Source organism: Rhineura floridana, chromosome 2 (genome assembly GCF_030035675.1).
Source record: "Rhineura floridana isolate rRhiFlo1 chromosome 2, rRhiFlo1.hap2, whole genome shotgun sequence".
NCBI classification, from domain to species: domain Eukaryota; kingdom Metazoa; phylum Chordata; class Lepidosauria; order Squamata; family Rhineuridae; genus Rhineura; species Rhineura floridana.
The window spans coordinates 46,949,778-46,967,773 of record NC_084481.1 but is presented as its reverse complement, the minus strand read 5'-3'; the positions used below and the strand labels follow the sequence as shown (position 1 = coordinate 46,967,773).

Sequence of the window (17,996 nt, the reverse complement as noted above, 5' to 3'; positions counted from 1 at the left end):
TGTTCCTACCTCCAAGTCTCCTAACAGGTTCGGGTATGGGGGGTAGACTAGGAAGGGAGAGCTGAAGTGACTTTTGCTTCCTTTTTTTAATACTCTTTTTACATTATTGGTAAAACAAGTTCATCTTGCGATAAAATACATGCCCAATACCTTACTCCACAGAGTACCTTAGAAAACTGTAGAGGGCCTCACTGCATGAGAAACTAGCAGAAAGATCTTTGGACATGTAAAGAAGTTGGGCAGTGGCATTCGAGATGAGATCTTCTGTATCAATGATTAATCTCTAGTGGCCACTGCTAAGAGACTAGGACTCAATTTTCCCACAGTGCCATATTACGATGTTGTGGCGGGGGGGGGATTACCGCCTTCTTCCAATTAAAGAAGGAACAAGAGGCAGATCAACTTTGAAGATGTTTAGTTTTCCAAGTTATTTTAGGTTAGTTAAAGAGAAAAACTAGGTTAGGACTACATGAAAAGCAAGTTAAGCTACTTTTGTGGAAATTAATTAGGCCTCCAAGAATCTCATTAATAAGCAATTAATAAGCTATAGACTCGTTTTCTTAAAATGGAAATCAGCTTTTGTCTAGTGCCAAAAAACTAAGTCTAACACCATATTTGTATCATTTTTAAAAGGCTAAATGTTCTTTGAAAATATATCACTCATTTTTCCCCTCACAGCTGCAGATCAAACCTGCCCAGTAAAAATGTTCTGAGCAGGCAAGTTGTAATACAGCCATGGTTTATTTCCATCAGAGGTTGACTGCTGGAGTGTGAAAGAAACTCATTAAAAATCTCTCACTGTGATCCTGCAATGGAATGAAAAGAGAGGGTAAAAAAGAAAATACTTAATGAAGGGTAGTCTTAGCCTGGAGCTACACTCATATTCAGTATTTCTTTTTCCTCCTCTTCTATTTCAGTAAGCAATTAAAAGAGAGCAATTAGTCATGGGAACACCATTCATATTGGTCATACTGGGAGATGATTATGTTAACATTTATGCTAATGTTATGAAAGTTAACGAGGGGAATAATAGAGCTGACCACACCTTCAAAAAAGGCTATGAAAACAAGTAGATAAAAATTCTTACCTTAGTCTTAAAACAAGATTCACAGCACATGGAACTTCACCATGTTCATTACTAACAGCAGAATGAGTCTAATTTCAAACAGAGAAATACAACACACATTTAAGAAATACAACACACCAATCCTGAAGGAGTTTTCAAACTGAGCCAAGATCAATTTTTAGCGTTGTTATTCTCTCTAGAGTGACCACTAATCTTTTTTTTTTAAAAAAAAAACCTTTAAATCAGACATAAAAATAATACAAGACAAGTCAGTAATAGTACATCTGCTCCTTCCCTACAGACCTGTTGGGTGTTGAGATCAGCAGAGGGGGCCTTTTTGGTAGTTCTGCCATCCTTGGAAGCTCATGGGGTGGTAGCCCAGGAGAGGGCATTGTGGCAGCTCCTAAGTTGTGGAACTCCCTCTTCACCAAGGTATGTCTGGCAACTTCACTGTACAACTTTCGGCGAATGTCTGAAGACACAGCTCTTTACTTTGGTGTTCGACACCTGAGATGTGTATTTTTAGGGCTCACCCTATTTTCTGTGATGCTGTGTAGGATGTTTATAACTGTTTTTAATTATGTGCTTTAAAATTGTTGTAACCTGCCCTGGGACCTCTGGGTGAAGGATTGGTAACAAATTTAGTATCATCATAATGAAGTTTAAATCTTTTTCCCAGATTAATCTGATGAACTAAGAACCTACACTTAAAGGTTCCTGTTTTCACACATACTCAGAGCTTATTACCATTGAATTAACTATGCCACCCCCTGGTTTAACACAGAATTATAGTTAGTAGGAAACCTAGTAATGGACGTTTTGTTTATATCTCTACCACATAAAATATGAGATTAAGGGCCTCCAGAGGACAAATCACTGTGGCTATCTGAGAACAAGTACAGCAAGGATTTCTACTCCTTTCACCCATTTTTCTCAAGGCCAATACACACAGCTAACTTTGCATGGTTAATATGTGAACACCTTGTACAACACATGCTGAAAAAGGTGTGTGATGGCACAACCTCTAAGCTAATTGGTAGCACAAAAAATCTGTGGTAGCTTGCACACTGGGTCAGCAGGAAGCTATCATGAGACTACTTCACCACACGACAAACCCAGCCTGGATCCACATGCCAATTTGACTGTGCAAATTAGCTATTCAACCCAATCAACCCATATCATAAGTTAACAGTCACAGTACCTCAGGACTTTTAATAGACAGATTCTGTATTTTATCAGGAATATTGCTGGAATTCATGGAAATCTGTTTAAAAGAAAGCATGATGCATTTTCTTGATTTGTTTTTATACCCAACACTGCATGAGCTCAATAATTAAAAAACAGAGAACATCAGATAAAACAGTGGATCACATCCAAAGCTATCCTTCCATTCTTGGAAGGCTCCCTTAACCAGTGGAGACTTCCATGAACTGAACAGGGAGGGAAGATATTATCACATTCTCCCTTTCTCCTTCAGCCCACACGTCTGCACCACACCTCCCCACAATTTTCTGGATGGCCCCCCCAACCCTTCTGGAACAGATTTTGGAGGGCCACAGAGGGACGGGGGGAATCAGTGAAAATTAGCTTCTTTTCTTTTCATGGAAGCCTCTCCTGGATCAAAGAGCCTGCTGTGAATGGAAAGACAGCACTGGATACAATCAGTGACTATAATCTGAGCATCTATATGGAATTTAATACTGCTAGAATTTAGGACTGTCCAACGAAACTGGCGCATGAATCAGGACAGACAAAAGTATGTACTTTACACAATGAATTCACTGCCACAAGATATAGTAATGGTCACTAGTTCAGTTGGCTTTAAGAAAGAATTAGACATTTTCATAGAGGAAGTCTATCAATAGCTACTAGTCATGATAGCTATATGCATCCTACAGGTTTAGTGGCAGTAGGCTTCCATGTACTAGCTGCTGGGTACCAACAATGGGATGAAGCTGTTGTCTTCACTTGAAGCCTCCTTTGCAGCATCTGGTTGGCCACTGTGAGAAACGGATGCTCAGTCAGATGGACCTTTGGTTTGTCACAATGATATCTGGCTAGGCAAGCTACAGTAGAAGTTTCAAAATCTGATGACCTGTGTTGTCTTTGTATATTTTAAAATTTCTTGGTGCAAGAGTAGTTTTCAGCCTATTGCTTTTTATAGCAACACAAGTTGTGTGGAACTGCCATCCCAGAGAAAGCAGTTTTTGGTTCACCCACACTGCATTTCAGGTACTGATGGCAAGTACAACCCCTCCTTTTAGACAGACATTTGTTTTCTCTTTTTCCTTGATTTAGAACAGAGTAACTTAAAACAAATTGGCTTTATATTGCAACATTAAGTTTTAACTGTACAGGTTGTAAACCACTTTGGCATTACAGGAATAACCCGCATTAACATATGCAATGGGTCCAGAGCAAGTACGTAAACCGAAAATTTACTTAAAGTGAAGCACTACCTTTTTTCACTTGTGCTGCCACTGTGCCACCTCTCCATCATACGGAGTCTCAAAGCTAAAGCCTCTGCTGCTACGCTGTGGCGCCTCTGCTGCTACGCTGTGGCGCCTCTGCTGCTGCGCCGCCACGTCTCCCACCTGATCGCGATCGTGCCTTCCAGCTGATTCGCGGTTGCGCAATCGCGTCTCTTTCCACCACCCCCATGCACCAAAAGAACAGGCCACAACCAAAGGTTAAGTGTCCGTTCTTGCGAAGCGAGCGTACGTAAACAGGGGAATGGTGCTACTGTAAGTATGTCCGTACTCGCGAGTGTCCTTAAAGTAAAGGTCCGTATAGCGGGGTATTCCTGTACTTAAAAGCAGCAGCATACAGAAGTTAACTAAACATAACCACCTTAAAATGCAACTTTTCCAGCAAAATGTCTAGCAGTGTAGAATTATGCATCAATGAGATTATGCCCCAACTTCTTTATTTGTTGTGCAGACTTTTCAAAAACGTTTCATAACTGTAGGGGGTGTGGGGTGTTTCTTTTTTAGCTGAAATATACATATTTGTCATATTTTATCTATTCTGAGGACAAGACAAACCTACAATCTTGTGTTTTAAAATATCTAGATGATACCTAGAGTTATTATAGGCAAAAATATAAAAGGACTATCTGCCTAATGAAAACAAAGTAAATAAACACAATTATTTACCTCAGCATTCTCCTCCTCTTTTACTCTTCGTGACTAGAAGGGAAGCATCCAGAGTTACTAGTTGCACATTTTTAAGTGCCAAAATAAAGAATGCTTACATATGTGAGGTAAAATAGACACAAGGTTGCCAAGAGTCACCTTTTCTTGGAAAAAAGCGGCTTTTCCTTCTTCACTCTTCTCATCCATTTCATCATCACTCCACTCCCAATCCCCATCTTCTGTTTTGTGGAGATGGCCACTGGAACCTGGTACTCTTCTAACCTGACAAAAGCAAATAATACTAATACTAATACTAATACTAATAATAATATCCCATTACATTTTCTTTCTGAAGTGATTATTAAAAATAAATCTTTATTTTTAATAATCACAATCCCTCAGACTCTCAAAGGCTTTATAAACTTAGCATTAGAATAACATCCAATTATCAAAGTACGATTGGAATGCTTTTACTTCATTGCAGCAGCTTTCTCTTTGTTTTACGCATATAGCCTACCACTGAGGCCCACTTGTTGCCACATTGACTCATGAGTCAGCCTGCATTCCCTTGATCAGTTCACCTTCATCTGCTCCTAAGCTTAACTGAAAAGTGACAAGTAAAATGCAAAGAAAAAAACAGTGAATCAATGGCTATTTAATCTTTGAAGGAGTTGTAACAGGAAGCATTGTTAAAGAAACGGGAAGCATTGTTAAATGCAGGCTCATGCTTTTAAAACCTGTATTTGTGGGCAAGCAGGCTAATACAGTAATGCCTCAATTAACAAAATACACGTGTTCCTGGACATTACTTATTTAACAGAAACATTGGTTTGAGAGATAGGAATAACATGGAAAGAATAGGGATAGGCTCTTACACCACAACGTATTTCAGCAAACTTTTTATTCAAAGCTTACAATATGCATGTCTGAAATGAATGAAACAGCCAGGTCAGATAAGCCTTGCATACAGACCACCTGAAGGCATCTTCCACAATGTATCCAGAGATGCCTGCCTGGCCTTTTTTCTTTTATCATGAATCATCTTGCTGCAGCAATCTAAAGCTTTGAGCACAGTTCTCCGCTCCATACACTCAAGCAGGCAGGCAAGGGGCAGCCACCACCACCACCACCACCACCACCCTGTGCGCGCACCCTCTCTCTCTCTCTCTCTCCCCATCCCTGCCTCTCCTCCATCCTCCCTTACACTCAAGCAGACACGTCTGCTGTAAACAGTGCTTCCCAGCCACCTGTAGCACTGTTTACTGTGGAGGCACTTGCACCATCAGGCAAGGAGCGCCATTCCAACCATGTGCATAAGAGCTGCCTGCAGCAGCAGCAATCCAGTAGATAAAGAGCCAGAGTGTGCACCCCTCATGCCCCACACACTCCAAAAAGGCTTTGTTAAAAGCAGTTTCTTTCCTGGACAATGTGTTTACTGGGCTATTACTGTACATTTTTTGTAGGATTGGTATTGTGGATTTATGCGCAAGGCTGGTCAAAACTTTACACATTCCAAATTCTTAGGACTCCTGGAAGTCTCACATTCAATACTGAAGGACTCCTAGCAACTGATGGTGAAACCCCAGGTTTTTAAATCAGGGTACAATGGTGGACCACCCACATTTACTTGAACTGGGTACAAGAATATGAAGACGTATCTCATGAAGTGGCCACTTTACCCAACTGATTTGGCCCTCTTGTTATCTTCCCCACTGAGTCTCTGCATAGGCACAGAACCTATGTGTGACTGCACACCAGAAAGAAGAACATAACAAATTTTGAAGGAGGGGGATAAGATTATTCCTACATTGTTCCCCCACCCCAGGGTTTGGCCTTTTGATGCAAATATAAAGGTGGTGGACGCAGCCTGTCTCGAGGGGAATTCTGGTAAAGATAGAGAAGGGAAGCAAGAAGCGGACCTCACCAAGCAGAATTTAAAACGAAGTATGCTTCCAAGTTGCTGTACTCTGTCCCTTACAAAGAACAAATATTGCTCCTTGAGGCTGACACAGTGGATGGCTTAGAAAGTCACATAGGCCCCTGTTCTAGCAAGAATTCAGGCAGTCCTCAGGTTCCATTCAAGTTATATCTCCCATGGTACAGGGCACTGGTCTTTGACTGGTGGGCTGGGACCCACTCCTGGGCTGTGGCCTGATGTAAGGTGTGTTGCAGCAGCAACACTACCACCATACGGATGTATGGTGTAAAGATAAAAGGCAGGTCCCCAAATGCCTAAATAGATTGGTCTGAAAAGGTTGAGAGTTATTGGTTCCAGGTATGTGAAACAAGACTGCACAGTTATTCTGGAAGACAAACACAAACTTCAGTTGTTTCTATGGAAAATAAACAGTTCTATCTCTTAGGTAAGAGAAAGAAAACCAAGCACCCTCAGCTCCAACCCATTACCATTTTTCCAGAGCCTATGAATCCTTCAGCGGCTGACTTTCTTTTCAGAACAGATTGCTAAGCCACCAGAGTATCATTAGGGGTGAAAACTGTGGTTTCCAAATAGATGATACATTGTGCATCATATTGGCAGACATTTTCATGGTGTTTAAAAAAACAACAACTAACCACAGGGGGCCTGATCCAGATTGTGACTATGGTGCAGGGGTCAGCCTTTTCACCCTGTGCCATGGTCCCAACGAAAATGCCCACCTTTCCAAGATATTGTTCACACTCACAGCAACTTCACTGGGGGAAGGGGGATTTTGATCAGGAAAATAATAATTAATTAATTAAATTTATACCCCACCCTTCCTCCCCAAGGAGCCTATGGAAAGGAAGGGATAACACTACGATACCATGGCCCTGAACCAGATTGGGAGCGTTTTGGCTCTTTTATTTTATTTTTTAAAAAGACATACATTCATTTATAACATGTGGGCCTTACTCGCTTCCTCAACATTCCTTCATGCAAGTGGTAAGCCAGAAGCATTTTGAACTGCTCTTGTGAATATACAAATATTTAATTCCAAGGTGTAAACAAAATTCCAACCTGCTTTTCTGTTCTCCTCCCCATTTCCACTTTGGTATTTGTATCTCAAACAGATTCATTATAAAGGAAAAGCAAAGGCAGAAAAATACTGACAACATAGGAGTATGATAAAAGTCTATTCAACAGTGTTCTTCTGACCTTTCCAGTCAAGCTTCTATCTTTATAAATAAATAGCTGCATATGACATGTAAAATTTAAAATAGATTCATTCGTGTTAAGAAAGATATTGCTGACAGGATAAATGCCTGGAGATCAAGCAGACTAATATAAGTACCTTACACATTAGAATTAAAAGTCAAGATGCACCCTGATGCCACAGTACACTTCCAGTACCCTATTAGTTTATGGTGGATTATGACTCACCCTGTACTTGATAAAAAAAAATATTGCCGGGTGGTACTGACATTCTTTGACAAAAATTCTCAGGGAATCACAAGATGACTAAGAGCATTGCTCAATAAATCAGCACATACACCACAGTATAGTTATAAAAATTAGTTCACATTGCCCAAGGTTTACTGAGAAACAGGAAGAGAACAGGGAGAGAAAAATAAAGCATAACATACAAAATGACGAGACATGAACTATTCATGAAAATGGTGGGGTGGGGGATATTAGTGCCCTAATCTTGTTTTTCAGAATTATGAACAAGAATATTATTTGGGGATTTACTGCCTGCCTTTTTACAAACTTCTCAAGGTGGCTAAAAATTAACCACCAAGAATGAATCCAATATAAAACTTAGTCTCCCAAGAAAAACTAAGAAAATAGCATACACTGACGCCAAGCAACATCCTTCTGAGGTATCACTTGTCTTTTGCCCCCATTCTATACTCAGTCCTATCCTTTAACATTTCACTTTGAGCCTAAATTTTTCTTGCTCTGTTCCCTCTCTTTATGTCATTTGGTCTCTTCCAAATTAAGCCTGGAGACAGAATTGGGGTGGAATATACCCAAGGGTAGATGGGCTAGGAAAAGCAGGACCACATATGTGACTTTAACTGTTGAGCTATTTTCCCCCAACAAATACTGTGATAAATATTTTCTAGAGGATGACTGTTTTGGTTTTATGCTATGCCTTTTGGTGTCATAACTTTTTGTAGCGCCCTTAGAGACTTCTTGTAGTAAGGGACTAAAGTAATAATAGTAATAAATAAGTAATTCACCATTAGATACAAGTAATTTCCTCAAAAGAATAAGGTTCAGGGTTTACAACCAGGGGCAGAGAACCTGTAGCCCTCAGACCATTTTCTCCAAGTCACACCTACTTGCCCCACACCCTACATCATATGTGTCACTTAGAGAGACAGCTGGATCGGCTGCATGACCAAGGTGCTTCTGGAGAACTCGATCACATAGCAGATTCCTGCAGAAATCAGGGTTGAAGTAACTGACCATCAAGGTGGAGGGGGGAGAGAAATTTGCTTTGGGGCAGGATTAGGCCCCCAGGCCAGTGATTAGTCACCCCTGACATAAAATGGCAACTTCGTGACTGCTTCTTGGTTTGAACAAAAGGATCTTGGTTAGTATCAAAATGCGTGGGACTGTCTTCTCAAACATGGTCTACTATAATTTTATAGTTTCCAGTGAGAGATCCTGTAGGCTTCCTAAGAATGCAATTCAAGTTCCTCCATTCACTAAACAGTAACAAACAAAAACAAGTGATTTAACTTGGTTGCTTTGAACACAGAACACACTTTAATGACATAAAATGTCTGTCCTATTTACATTAAGGAATTTACACACCCTAACTGACTTGGGGACCATTCAGATGATATATGATGGGGGAATACAAAACTGAGACATTGATACCAAGTAGGTATTTACCTTGGCAACATGTCCTCCTCATTCTCATAGTCATCATTAAACCTTCAAAGAGCTACAGTTGAAACAGTCACAGCAGCAACAGCAATACCCAAGACGTGGGAAGTGGGCATGTTTCACCATTGCCCCCCTTCACAGAGCCTCTGCCTTAAAAAAAATGCCACTGCTTTAAAATACACACAACAACAAAGGAAAGTGGCTAGCATCTAAAACCAGAAATATGAGGGGGAGAAACCAAGATGCTAGAAAAATATGTTTTATTCGTAATCCAAACCCGATGCGTTTCAGCCTTGTATATTTAGGCTTTCATCAGGGGAGTAAAGGCTGATGTACAATATCTTCCAATGAGCACAACTGCTTTCACCAATACAGATGCCTGGAGGAAAGCCTAAATATACAAGGCCGAAACGCATCGGGTTTGGATTACGAATAAAACATATTTTTCTAGCATCTTGGTTTCTTCCTTTTAAAATACACACACACACACTTAACAATTTTCACTTTTGTGAGCCATATTAGATGTCTGTTGTCAAGCAGAAAGGGAAGGTAAAAATATTTTAAAAGAACTGCTACCATTGCCAATACTCTTTTTCCTCCTTCTCCAAACACTAATGCAGTGTTACATCTAGTGGTTCTTCATTAACTGTCATATGCTTTTCAGTCTTCTCTGTCCCCTGAAAAGGTGGCAGACACTAAATGGCAGTTGCAATATCTGCCACAGGGCTAGGTGGCTGCCAGCAAGACCAGGGAGGGGAGAAGCAGATCTATGATGATTTTGCTGACGATGCCCTGGTATGGGAACTTACTTAGGAGCTGTGGAGCTGCCTCTGGGGAGTTGTCCCCTTTTCTGACCATTTTTGTTTTATTTTTATTTATTTGAAGTGGTTACAATTGCTGCCCTGGGCTCCTACTGGGAGGAAGGGCGGGATATAAATCAAATAAATAGATAAGTAAATAAAACAATACAATGTAATAAACATAATGCATAAAACATTATAATTTCATTTTACACCACTTGGAGACTTATTTTGTTGTTGTTGTTCAAGACATCTATACATTTTCAAAATAATAATAAAATCACATATATAAGACAAAAATGAAAAACTAATAGCTAAACTAATAACACACTTAAAAAAACAGCAACAACACATCAGCAAGGACAGCAAGGACACCTTCAACAAAATCATTTACCCAGAAGCCTGGGTAAATATATATTTTTAAAATGGCACCAAACACCCATCAAGGTCAACACCAGTCGAACCTGAGAGGGAAAGGCATTCCCCAACTGGATGCTAGTATCAAGAATTTTAGGAAATTCTGGAACTGGAAATAGTCTATGTTGCGTCATACCATGCACCACAATTAGCACGGCTTTGGCAGACAGATGAGGAAATAAATAAACGAGAGCGTCTAATTTTGGTCCTATTATCTCCCAACAACAAAAGGTCCCTTCCACATGAAAGGCAAACTTATTTGTAACTTTAAGAAAAGAAAACAATAAGAGCCGTCACTCTTACAGAGACAAATTAACACATTAAGAGGGCACACATGAATCAGAAGAACATACAGGTGATAAAAAAATGAAACTGAATGGCTGACATTTAAAGTGTACCTAACACAAAAGCAGTTCAGCACGCTGTAATCTGCAACAGAAAGTGGTTCATGCAGGGGAGGGATGGGTGGAACTAACAAGCTACTGCCAACATAGCAACAGCTGTGGAATAGGAGTATCAGCTGGAACATGAGAATGCAGGGCAAATTAGAGGGTAAAAAAAAACACCACAGTGACAGGAAATGGCAAAAAGCAAGTTACCCACTCAACACACACAAGCTCAATGTGTTTGTGGATTTGTCCTTTTTCTGGCTACCCTTCGAGCAATTTTTGTCAGTAGGTGCCAGACATTTTCTAACAAAGGTCATTTTTAAGCACTCACGGTAGCTTAGCTCTCTGCTAATATAAAAGGGAAGACAGTAATTCAGAGCAGCAAGTACAACTGCAGGTAGTCTCAAAGATCCTGAAGGTCACCTTTAGGATTAGGTAGCCTGTCAGTAAGCATCTCAAATGAGGCAGAAACCAAAGACAGCAGACACTGCAAACCGTCAGGAATCACAAGCTCTTGTTGTAATCAAACTTCTATTATACTGATCCTTACCATACCATTTTCAGTCTTGGATGCACTAAAATTCACAAGCAAATTGGAGGAGGATGTCTTGGGCAAGTGGTCCCTCACGTACATGGCAGTACTGAATCTTGTACATACCACCCTCTTCCTTACATTCCTCATAGGAAGGTGGCAAGGAAGAGAGCTTTTTGAATTTGGATGTTACGCTGCCTCAGAACAGTAACAGATTAGATGCCAAAGCCATGCTAGTCCTGGCTCTGCTACAAGCACATGGAGAGACATTCCCTGCCCCCACTCAAATTGGCTCCATCTGCACCACACATTTAAAGCAGTATTATACCACTTTAAATAGTCATGGCTTCCCTCAAAGCATCCTGGCAACTGTAGTTTGTTAAGGGTGTTGAGGGTAACCCTCACAGAGCTACAATTCCCAGAGTTTCCTGGGAAGAGGGACTGATTGCTAAACCACTCTGGCAATTATAGCTCTCTGAGAGGAATAGAGGTCTCGTAACAGCTCTCAGCACCCTTAAACTATAGTTCCCAGGATTCTCTGGGGGAGGGAGAAGCCGTGACTGTTTAAAGCAGTATAATACTGTTTTATATGACAGATGTATATTTTCACCCAATGCATGGGATACTCCTGTTTACTTGGCAAGAGGAACAAGCTGTACCAGGATAAGAGAATTCATCACAAGATAGCTTGGTAATTGATATGAGCTCATTGTGACCTATCACCAAATGACATCATGAAGTGTAAGGGACTGAGGAGGGAATATTAACCTACTAGTTGACCAGGACTGGCCCAATCTGAAATCTCAGAGCAACTGTATTTTAGAATCCAGTAAGATGTAAACAGTAATGTAAACATTACTTATTCCATATTTAGTAGGCAACAATACAAAAAAAGTTTACAATATTTTTGTACCAGAATAAAAAACTGATAGAAGCCAATATGACCTTTCCATTAAAAAAAGAAATCAAACTCTCATATAGCTGGACAACTAGTAATCACAGGTTTTTCATTTCCTATTGAAAGGACATGTATTGTCAACTGTAAAACAGCAACTCAAAAACCACCAGTGAAAAAAATTCTTTTCTAGTTATTAAGATTATAAAAATGTGATTGACAATACTCCATGATTTAGAAACAATTTTGGATTATTAAACATGGTTCAATCAAATTTAAACCACTACAACTCAATTTAAAGTATATACAAATTGGAACCATTGTCACACTACAAGCAACTCATCAAATATTCATTTGTTCAGTTATAATTAAATACGTTTAATTAACATAAAAGATGTTTATAAAAAATGAGTATCGTCTCATTTAATTAAGCAAATTAGGAGAATTTATGGAAAGAGTAAAATGGCTTTAAAAGTGGTTCTTTCAACTTTTGCTGATAACATCACTCTAAGCTGCTTGTTATTAGCTATAAAAAGGTATGGAAGAGGGAAAGTAATTTTTAAAAAAGAATAAATGTGAATTTGCCATTTTACTGTACTTGGCAATCCTGATCTTGGAAATGAATTTGAGATTTTGAATACTGACCTTGTTTCCTGACGACACATGAGGAAACAAAAGTGACAACGGAAATAAAAAATTAAGTGCTTTTCTCTTTGTCTTGTTTATGTTAGACAATCATATCATTATAACCCATTTTACAGTTGGATAATTAAACTGTGCAACTTGCCCAGACAAGCAAGTGTGAGGGAAGCGGAATCTGAAGCTTGTTCTCCTGGAGTCAAAGTCCAGGTCCAGTATAAATAAATGTATTTGAAATAACCAATTAACTTCTGAAATAGTAATTAACATATTTAAATATTTATATTGCTCTTTTCTATATGTAACAGATCTTCAAAGAAGTGTGGGAGATACCAAACACTGATGGCGCAAATAACTAGCAAAAAAAAGCAACAAAAACAAGTTCACTAAAAAACAATAGAAAGGGATTAAAAAAAGAAAAAAATAGTAAAATGTGTCTCAAAAAAGCCAATGATATTTAATTATATCCCCTCCAAGCTGAGGAGGGAACAATAATTCAGGGGTACAGTACATACTTGCATGCAGAAGGTGCCAGGTTCAGCAACTCTGGCAGCTCTAGGTAAAGGACCTCAGGTAGCAGGTGAGGGCGAAGGCCTCTGACTGAAACGCTGGAGAACTGCCACCAATCAGTACAGTAGGGCCCCACTCATATGGCGGGTTACGTTCCAGACCCCCACCTAAAAGCGAAACCTGCTGAAAAGAGGAACTCCGTCAACAAAATGGTGCCTGACGCCCGAAAAACGCTGTAAAAGCGGAACAAGCGCCGTATGAGAGGGGCCTTACTCTAATTGAAAGCTGCTGTATTAGCGGAACGCCGAAAAGCAGGCCGCCAGAAAGCGGGGCCCTACTGTACAGATTATACTGACCCAGATTGGCAAATCAGACTAAGGTAGCTTCATATATAATTACATGTCAAATGCTTGCCAAGACAGAACTGTCATGATCAGGTGCCTGAAAGTGGATACTAAGGGAGACACCCCAGTCTCCTGGGCAAATATTTTCAGTACCCTTCCCCTATCCAGAGGTTGGAAAAGTTACTTTTTTGAACTACAACTCCCATCAACCCAATCCAGTGGCCATGCTGGCTGGGGCTGATGCGAGTTGTAGTTCAAAAAAGTAACTTTTCCAAGCTCTGCCCTATACACAGTAAGGGCCCTAAAAAGGCCCTTCCCCTATATGCAGTAATCACACCTCAAAGACAGTGGTGGAGCACAGGGCAGGGCCTTCCTGGGCAAAGGATAACAGCATGTAAGTATGTTTTTTTCTGGTCTCAGTGTAGGATCTTTAAAAAGATAATACCTAATAGCTTGAATTGGGCTTGAAAACAAACTGGGAGATAATGAAAGTGGGAAAAGATAGGTGTTATGTGCCATACTCTCTCCCCCAAATGCTGGAGGGGATATGCCACAGCTGGCACATACCACCATATGTGGTGGTCTTGTGCTCAGGTCCCATTTTTCTGAAATTTGGCATTCAATGAAATCCAGCTCATAACTCGCAGATATCAGACAGGACCCCACAACTAGCCATTTTAAATTTTTAACAGAGGCCAACAAAGATTTGAATAATAAAACCTTGATAGGGTATCTCTTGATAGTGGCAAGGCTCACATTGGAGGGACGTGAGCTACTCTGTTACAGGTATCAGAAGATGTCTTTTCTTGCATTTATGGAGAAAATCACAGCGAAACTCAGGGTAGCAAAAGAGATCTCCAAAAAAGACATGGTACCCATGTATGGTATATGTTAATTAAAAAAGCAACAGATGGGATCCTCCACCTCACTATGCCTGGATTTGGAATGCATGAAAATGGCCAATTTCAGGTTATATATTTATTTAAGGATGCTCCTAGAATCATGGGGTTGTCTTTTCTTATCCTACACATGGTATAGGCCCCTGATCAAAGCCTGATTTAATGTTTGTGTTGTGACCGCCATGGTCTTGCCATTGCCAATTGCTTTTAATATGATTTTAAAGCTTTTTTTTTTTTAAGATTTTTTAAAGATGTTTTGTATGTTTTTAAGGATGTTTTGTTGTAATATATTTTAAAGTCTGTTTTTATGATGTTTTAGAGTGTTTTAGTGCTTTTGTTTGCCACCCTGGGATCCTACTGGGAGAAAGCATGGGATATAAATCTAATAAATAAATAAATAAATTGCTGGGGGGGGGTTAGACTGGGTTGTTTAAATGTTTACTTCTAGTTTATTTTAGTTATCTGGAATGGGAACAATGCCATTTTTGTGTTACTTGACAGACACATTTCATATTTACTTATATTCTGTGGTAACGTTCCCTGTATTACCATGTTTAAAAATGCAAAATTAAAAAGTGCACCTATCAGCACTTGTTAACATATCCTGTAACAACTGAAGTTTCCAAACACTTTATAAAAGGCAGCCCACATACAGCATATTAGAGTACTGCAATCTGGATATAGCCACAGCATGTGTGATTACATCTGTCTTCTTCAAGAGAGTATATAGCTGGCACTCTAGCTTAGACTGAGCAAGAGTATTCCTAGACACAGCCCTCACCTTAGTATCCGTCTTAAAATTAAGTGCAACCCCACACAACACTGTCCAGATACCTAACTCTTGATTGCTATTCCTCTGTCCAACAGTGTATCTGTCTTATCTGAACTGAGCTTCATTTTGTTAATCTGTCATCCAGTCCATCACCACCCTAACACAATGGTTCAGGACCTCCGAAAATCTTCCTGAAATCTGATGAAAGAAGACAGATAATAGAACTGGGTATTATCAGCATATTGATGACACCATACCCCAAAACCTCAAGACAATGTCTCCCAAAGGTTTTGTGTAGATTTTAAACAGGATTGGGGAAAAACAGTTACCTGTGTGACCCTGCAACCCAAAAGTCACAAAGCTGAGCAGTAGTCTCTAAGAGCCACCTTCTGGTACCTATCCTCTAGTGTAAGACTGATGACATTGCTTTGCAGTGGCTCTAAGCCCCATCCTGGCCAGGTAGCTCAAGATACCATGACCAATTACATCAAAAGTCAAAGAGATTCAGCAGGACCAGAGACACACTGTTTTGGTCATCTACCAATGCTGAATAAGTCCACAAACTCAGTTGTCAACAGATTGAAGTCAGACTGAAACAGATTCAGATCAACTGTTATTGAGGAATTCCTGGAGTTGAATTACTGACACACTGTTGAGCACTTTCCCCCCAATATGGAGATTCAAAATTATTCAGCGTAGTATGATCTAATAAAGGCCTTGTCAGCAACAGTCTTACAGTGACTTCCTTTAAAGCTGATGGTAGTACATGTTCTCTTAATACAGCATTTATCTATTCTGAGCCACTCAGGCTGCGTATACACAATATTTTTAAAGCATATGACTTCCCCAAAGAATCGGGGGAACTACAGTTTAGCTCTTACAAAGCTATAATTCCCATGACCCTTAACAAACTACAGTTCCCAGGATTCTTTGGGGGAAGTCATGTGCTTTTAAATGTATGGTGTGTATGCAGTGTTATTTGGTGCAATTAGCCAGGAGGGGGAAAAGTAGAAGTGGTAGGTCTCATCTTCTACCCAAGAATCAGATCCACCACCTTAGGCCAAGCCAACTGAAAAATATTGATATCCCGTAGTTTGCTGCAAATACACAGTAATCTGCGCAAAACCAAGAGAGTCAGCAGGAGAACATGCCTGTCATGAGATTCCCTGGCTGTTTTAAACAAGGATTGTTGGCTCAAGGTAACACCAATTCAACAGAAGCCTGTGTTGTGCAAATACAACATATTTTTAGATGTTTTTATTTGTTTTTAAATGTTTTAAATATGTTTTTATCTTATTTTAATTGTATTGTTCCCTTTGGGCTCCTTTGGGAAGAAGGGCAGGAGATACATTTAATTAATTAAAGAAACAATCCAGCATTGTATCAAGTGGAATCTGAGATTAGAACTCAAAGGTTCTGCACACACCTTTCCCTACCTCCCTGATAGGGAAGCCATCCATTCTAGCACTTTGTTTTCCTAGCTATTTTCCAACTATCAGCGCAACCACGTTTAACCATTAGCTGCCTAAAAAACTTTCACTATTCACAAAATGATCCATTGTAGCCAGAGCTGTGCCCTAGCAAAGCTAGAGAGTGTTTTATTGAACAGTCTGTTCATAGCCAAAAGGATTAACTAAAACATCTGAACAAGACACATTCCATTTTTCCACCTTAAATATTGAAATGAGACGTTTGGTCTTACCGTGAAATCAGTCTTCTCTTTGCATGTCAAAGATGATATCAGGTGGGTAATTAGCTCCACCTAGTGGTTGAAGGCAAAAGAGTACTGCTGACGTTTTATTGTAGATCTGTTCCTGGTCTGCGCCTGCTCCGTCCTCAGTTTTCGATGACAAGCCCACACGAATAAGACCAGTAAATACCACAAAGAAAGACAAGACAACAGTACTCATACACCCTCTGCTGAAGGTCTAGTAGCGGTCGTAAAGGCACCCCAGCCCCATAGGGAGCGGCCCTGATATCATCTTTGACACGCACAGAGAAGACCGATTTCACGGTAAGACCAAACGTCTCTTCTCCTGTGGATGGAAAGATGATATCAGGTGGGACATACCAAAGCTGGCCCATGTAGGGTGGGAATACTGCTGGGCTGTGGCTACTATTGATCTGTGAGGACATGCTGTAGCATTCTCCTCCCAAAGGCCGCCTCAGCTGAAGCATAGGAGTCTATTTTATAATGTTTAATGAAAGTATTGGGAGTGGACCATGTGGCTGCCCTACAAATCTCCACTAGAGGGGCATTATGGGAAAAGGCAGCTGATGTGGCCGCTGCTCTAGTCGAGTGAGCCACTATTCCGGCAGGACGAGCTAATCTCAGAGAGGCGTATGCCAAGGAAATGCACGCCTTGATCCACCTGGCTAGTGTAGACGTGGTCACCTTATTCCCCAGGGATTTTGGGTGAAAGGAGACAAACAAATTGTCTGTTTTCTGAATTGGCTTTATCTTGGAAATATAAACTTTAAGGGCTCTTCTCACGTCAAGAGAGTGCCAGGCTTTCTCTAAAGGGTGGACAGGATTCGGACAGAAGGATGGTAATACTAGCTCTTGCTGGCAATGGAAGGCAGACAATACTTTGGGACGAAAGGAAGGAACAGTACGTAGGACTACTCTATCCTTATGAAATACACAAAAAATTTTATGGACAGACAGGGCATTCAATTCGGACACTCTACGGGCCGAAGTAATGGCCACCTGAAACAAGACTTTAAAGGACAGAAGACGGAGAGAAACTTGACTGAGAGGTTCAAATGGAGGTCATTGA

At 40.2% G+C, this 17,996-nt stretch overlaps 1 protein-coding gene across 2 annotated transcripts in view; it reads right to left on the bottom strand.

Moving 5' to 3' along the window:
- STK39 (serine/threonine kinase 39) overlaps positions 1 to 17,996 on the bottom strand; it is a 172,269-nt gene that overhangs the window by 41,088 nt on the left and 113,185 nt on the right. For both annotated transcript variants that reach the window (XR_009760478.1, XM_061608579.1), the window contains exons 11-14: positions 4,360 to 4,482; positions 4,222 to 4,254; positions 2,268 to 2,330; positions 1,088 to 1,155 (exon numbers count right to left, since the gene is read on the bottom strand). Coding sequence is in view for 1 of the 2 variants with exons in the window: in XM_061608579.1 (XP_061464563.1) it covers positions 1,088 to 1,155; positions 2,268 to 2,330; positions 4,222 to 4,254; positions 4,360 to 4,482 (287 nt within the window). In the remaining variant the exon portion in view is untranslated. The remainder of the gene's footprint in view (positions 1 to 1,087; positions 1,156 to 2,267; positions 2,331 to 4,221; positions 4,255 to 4,359; positions 4,483 to 17,996) is intronic.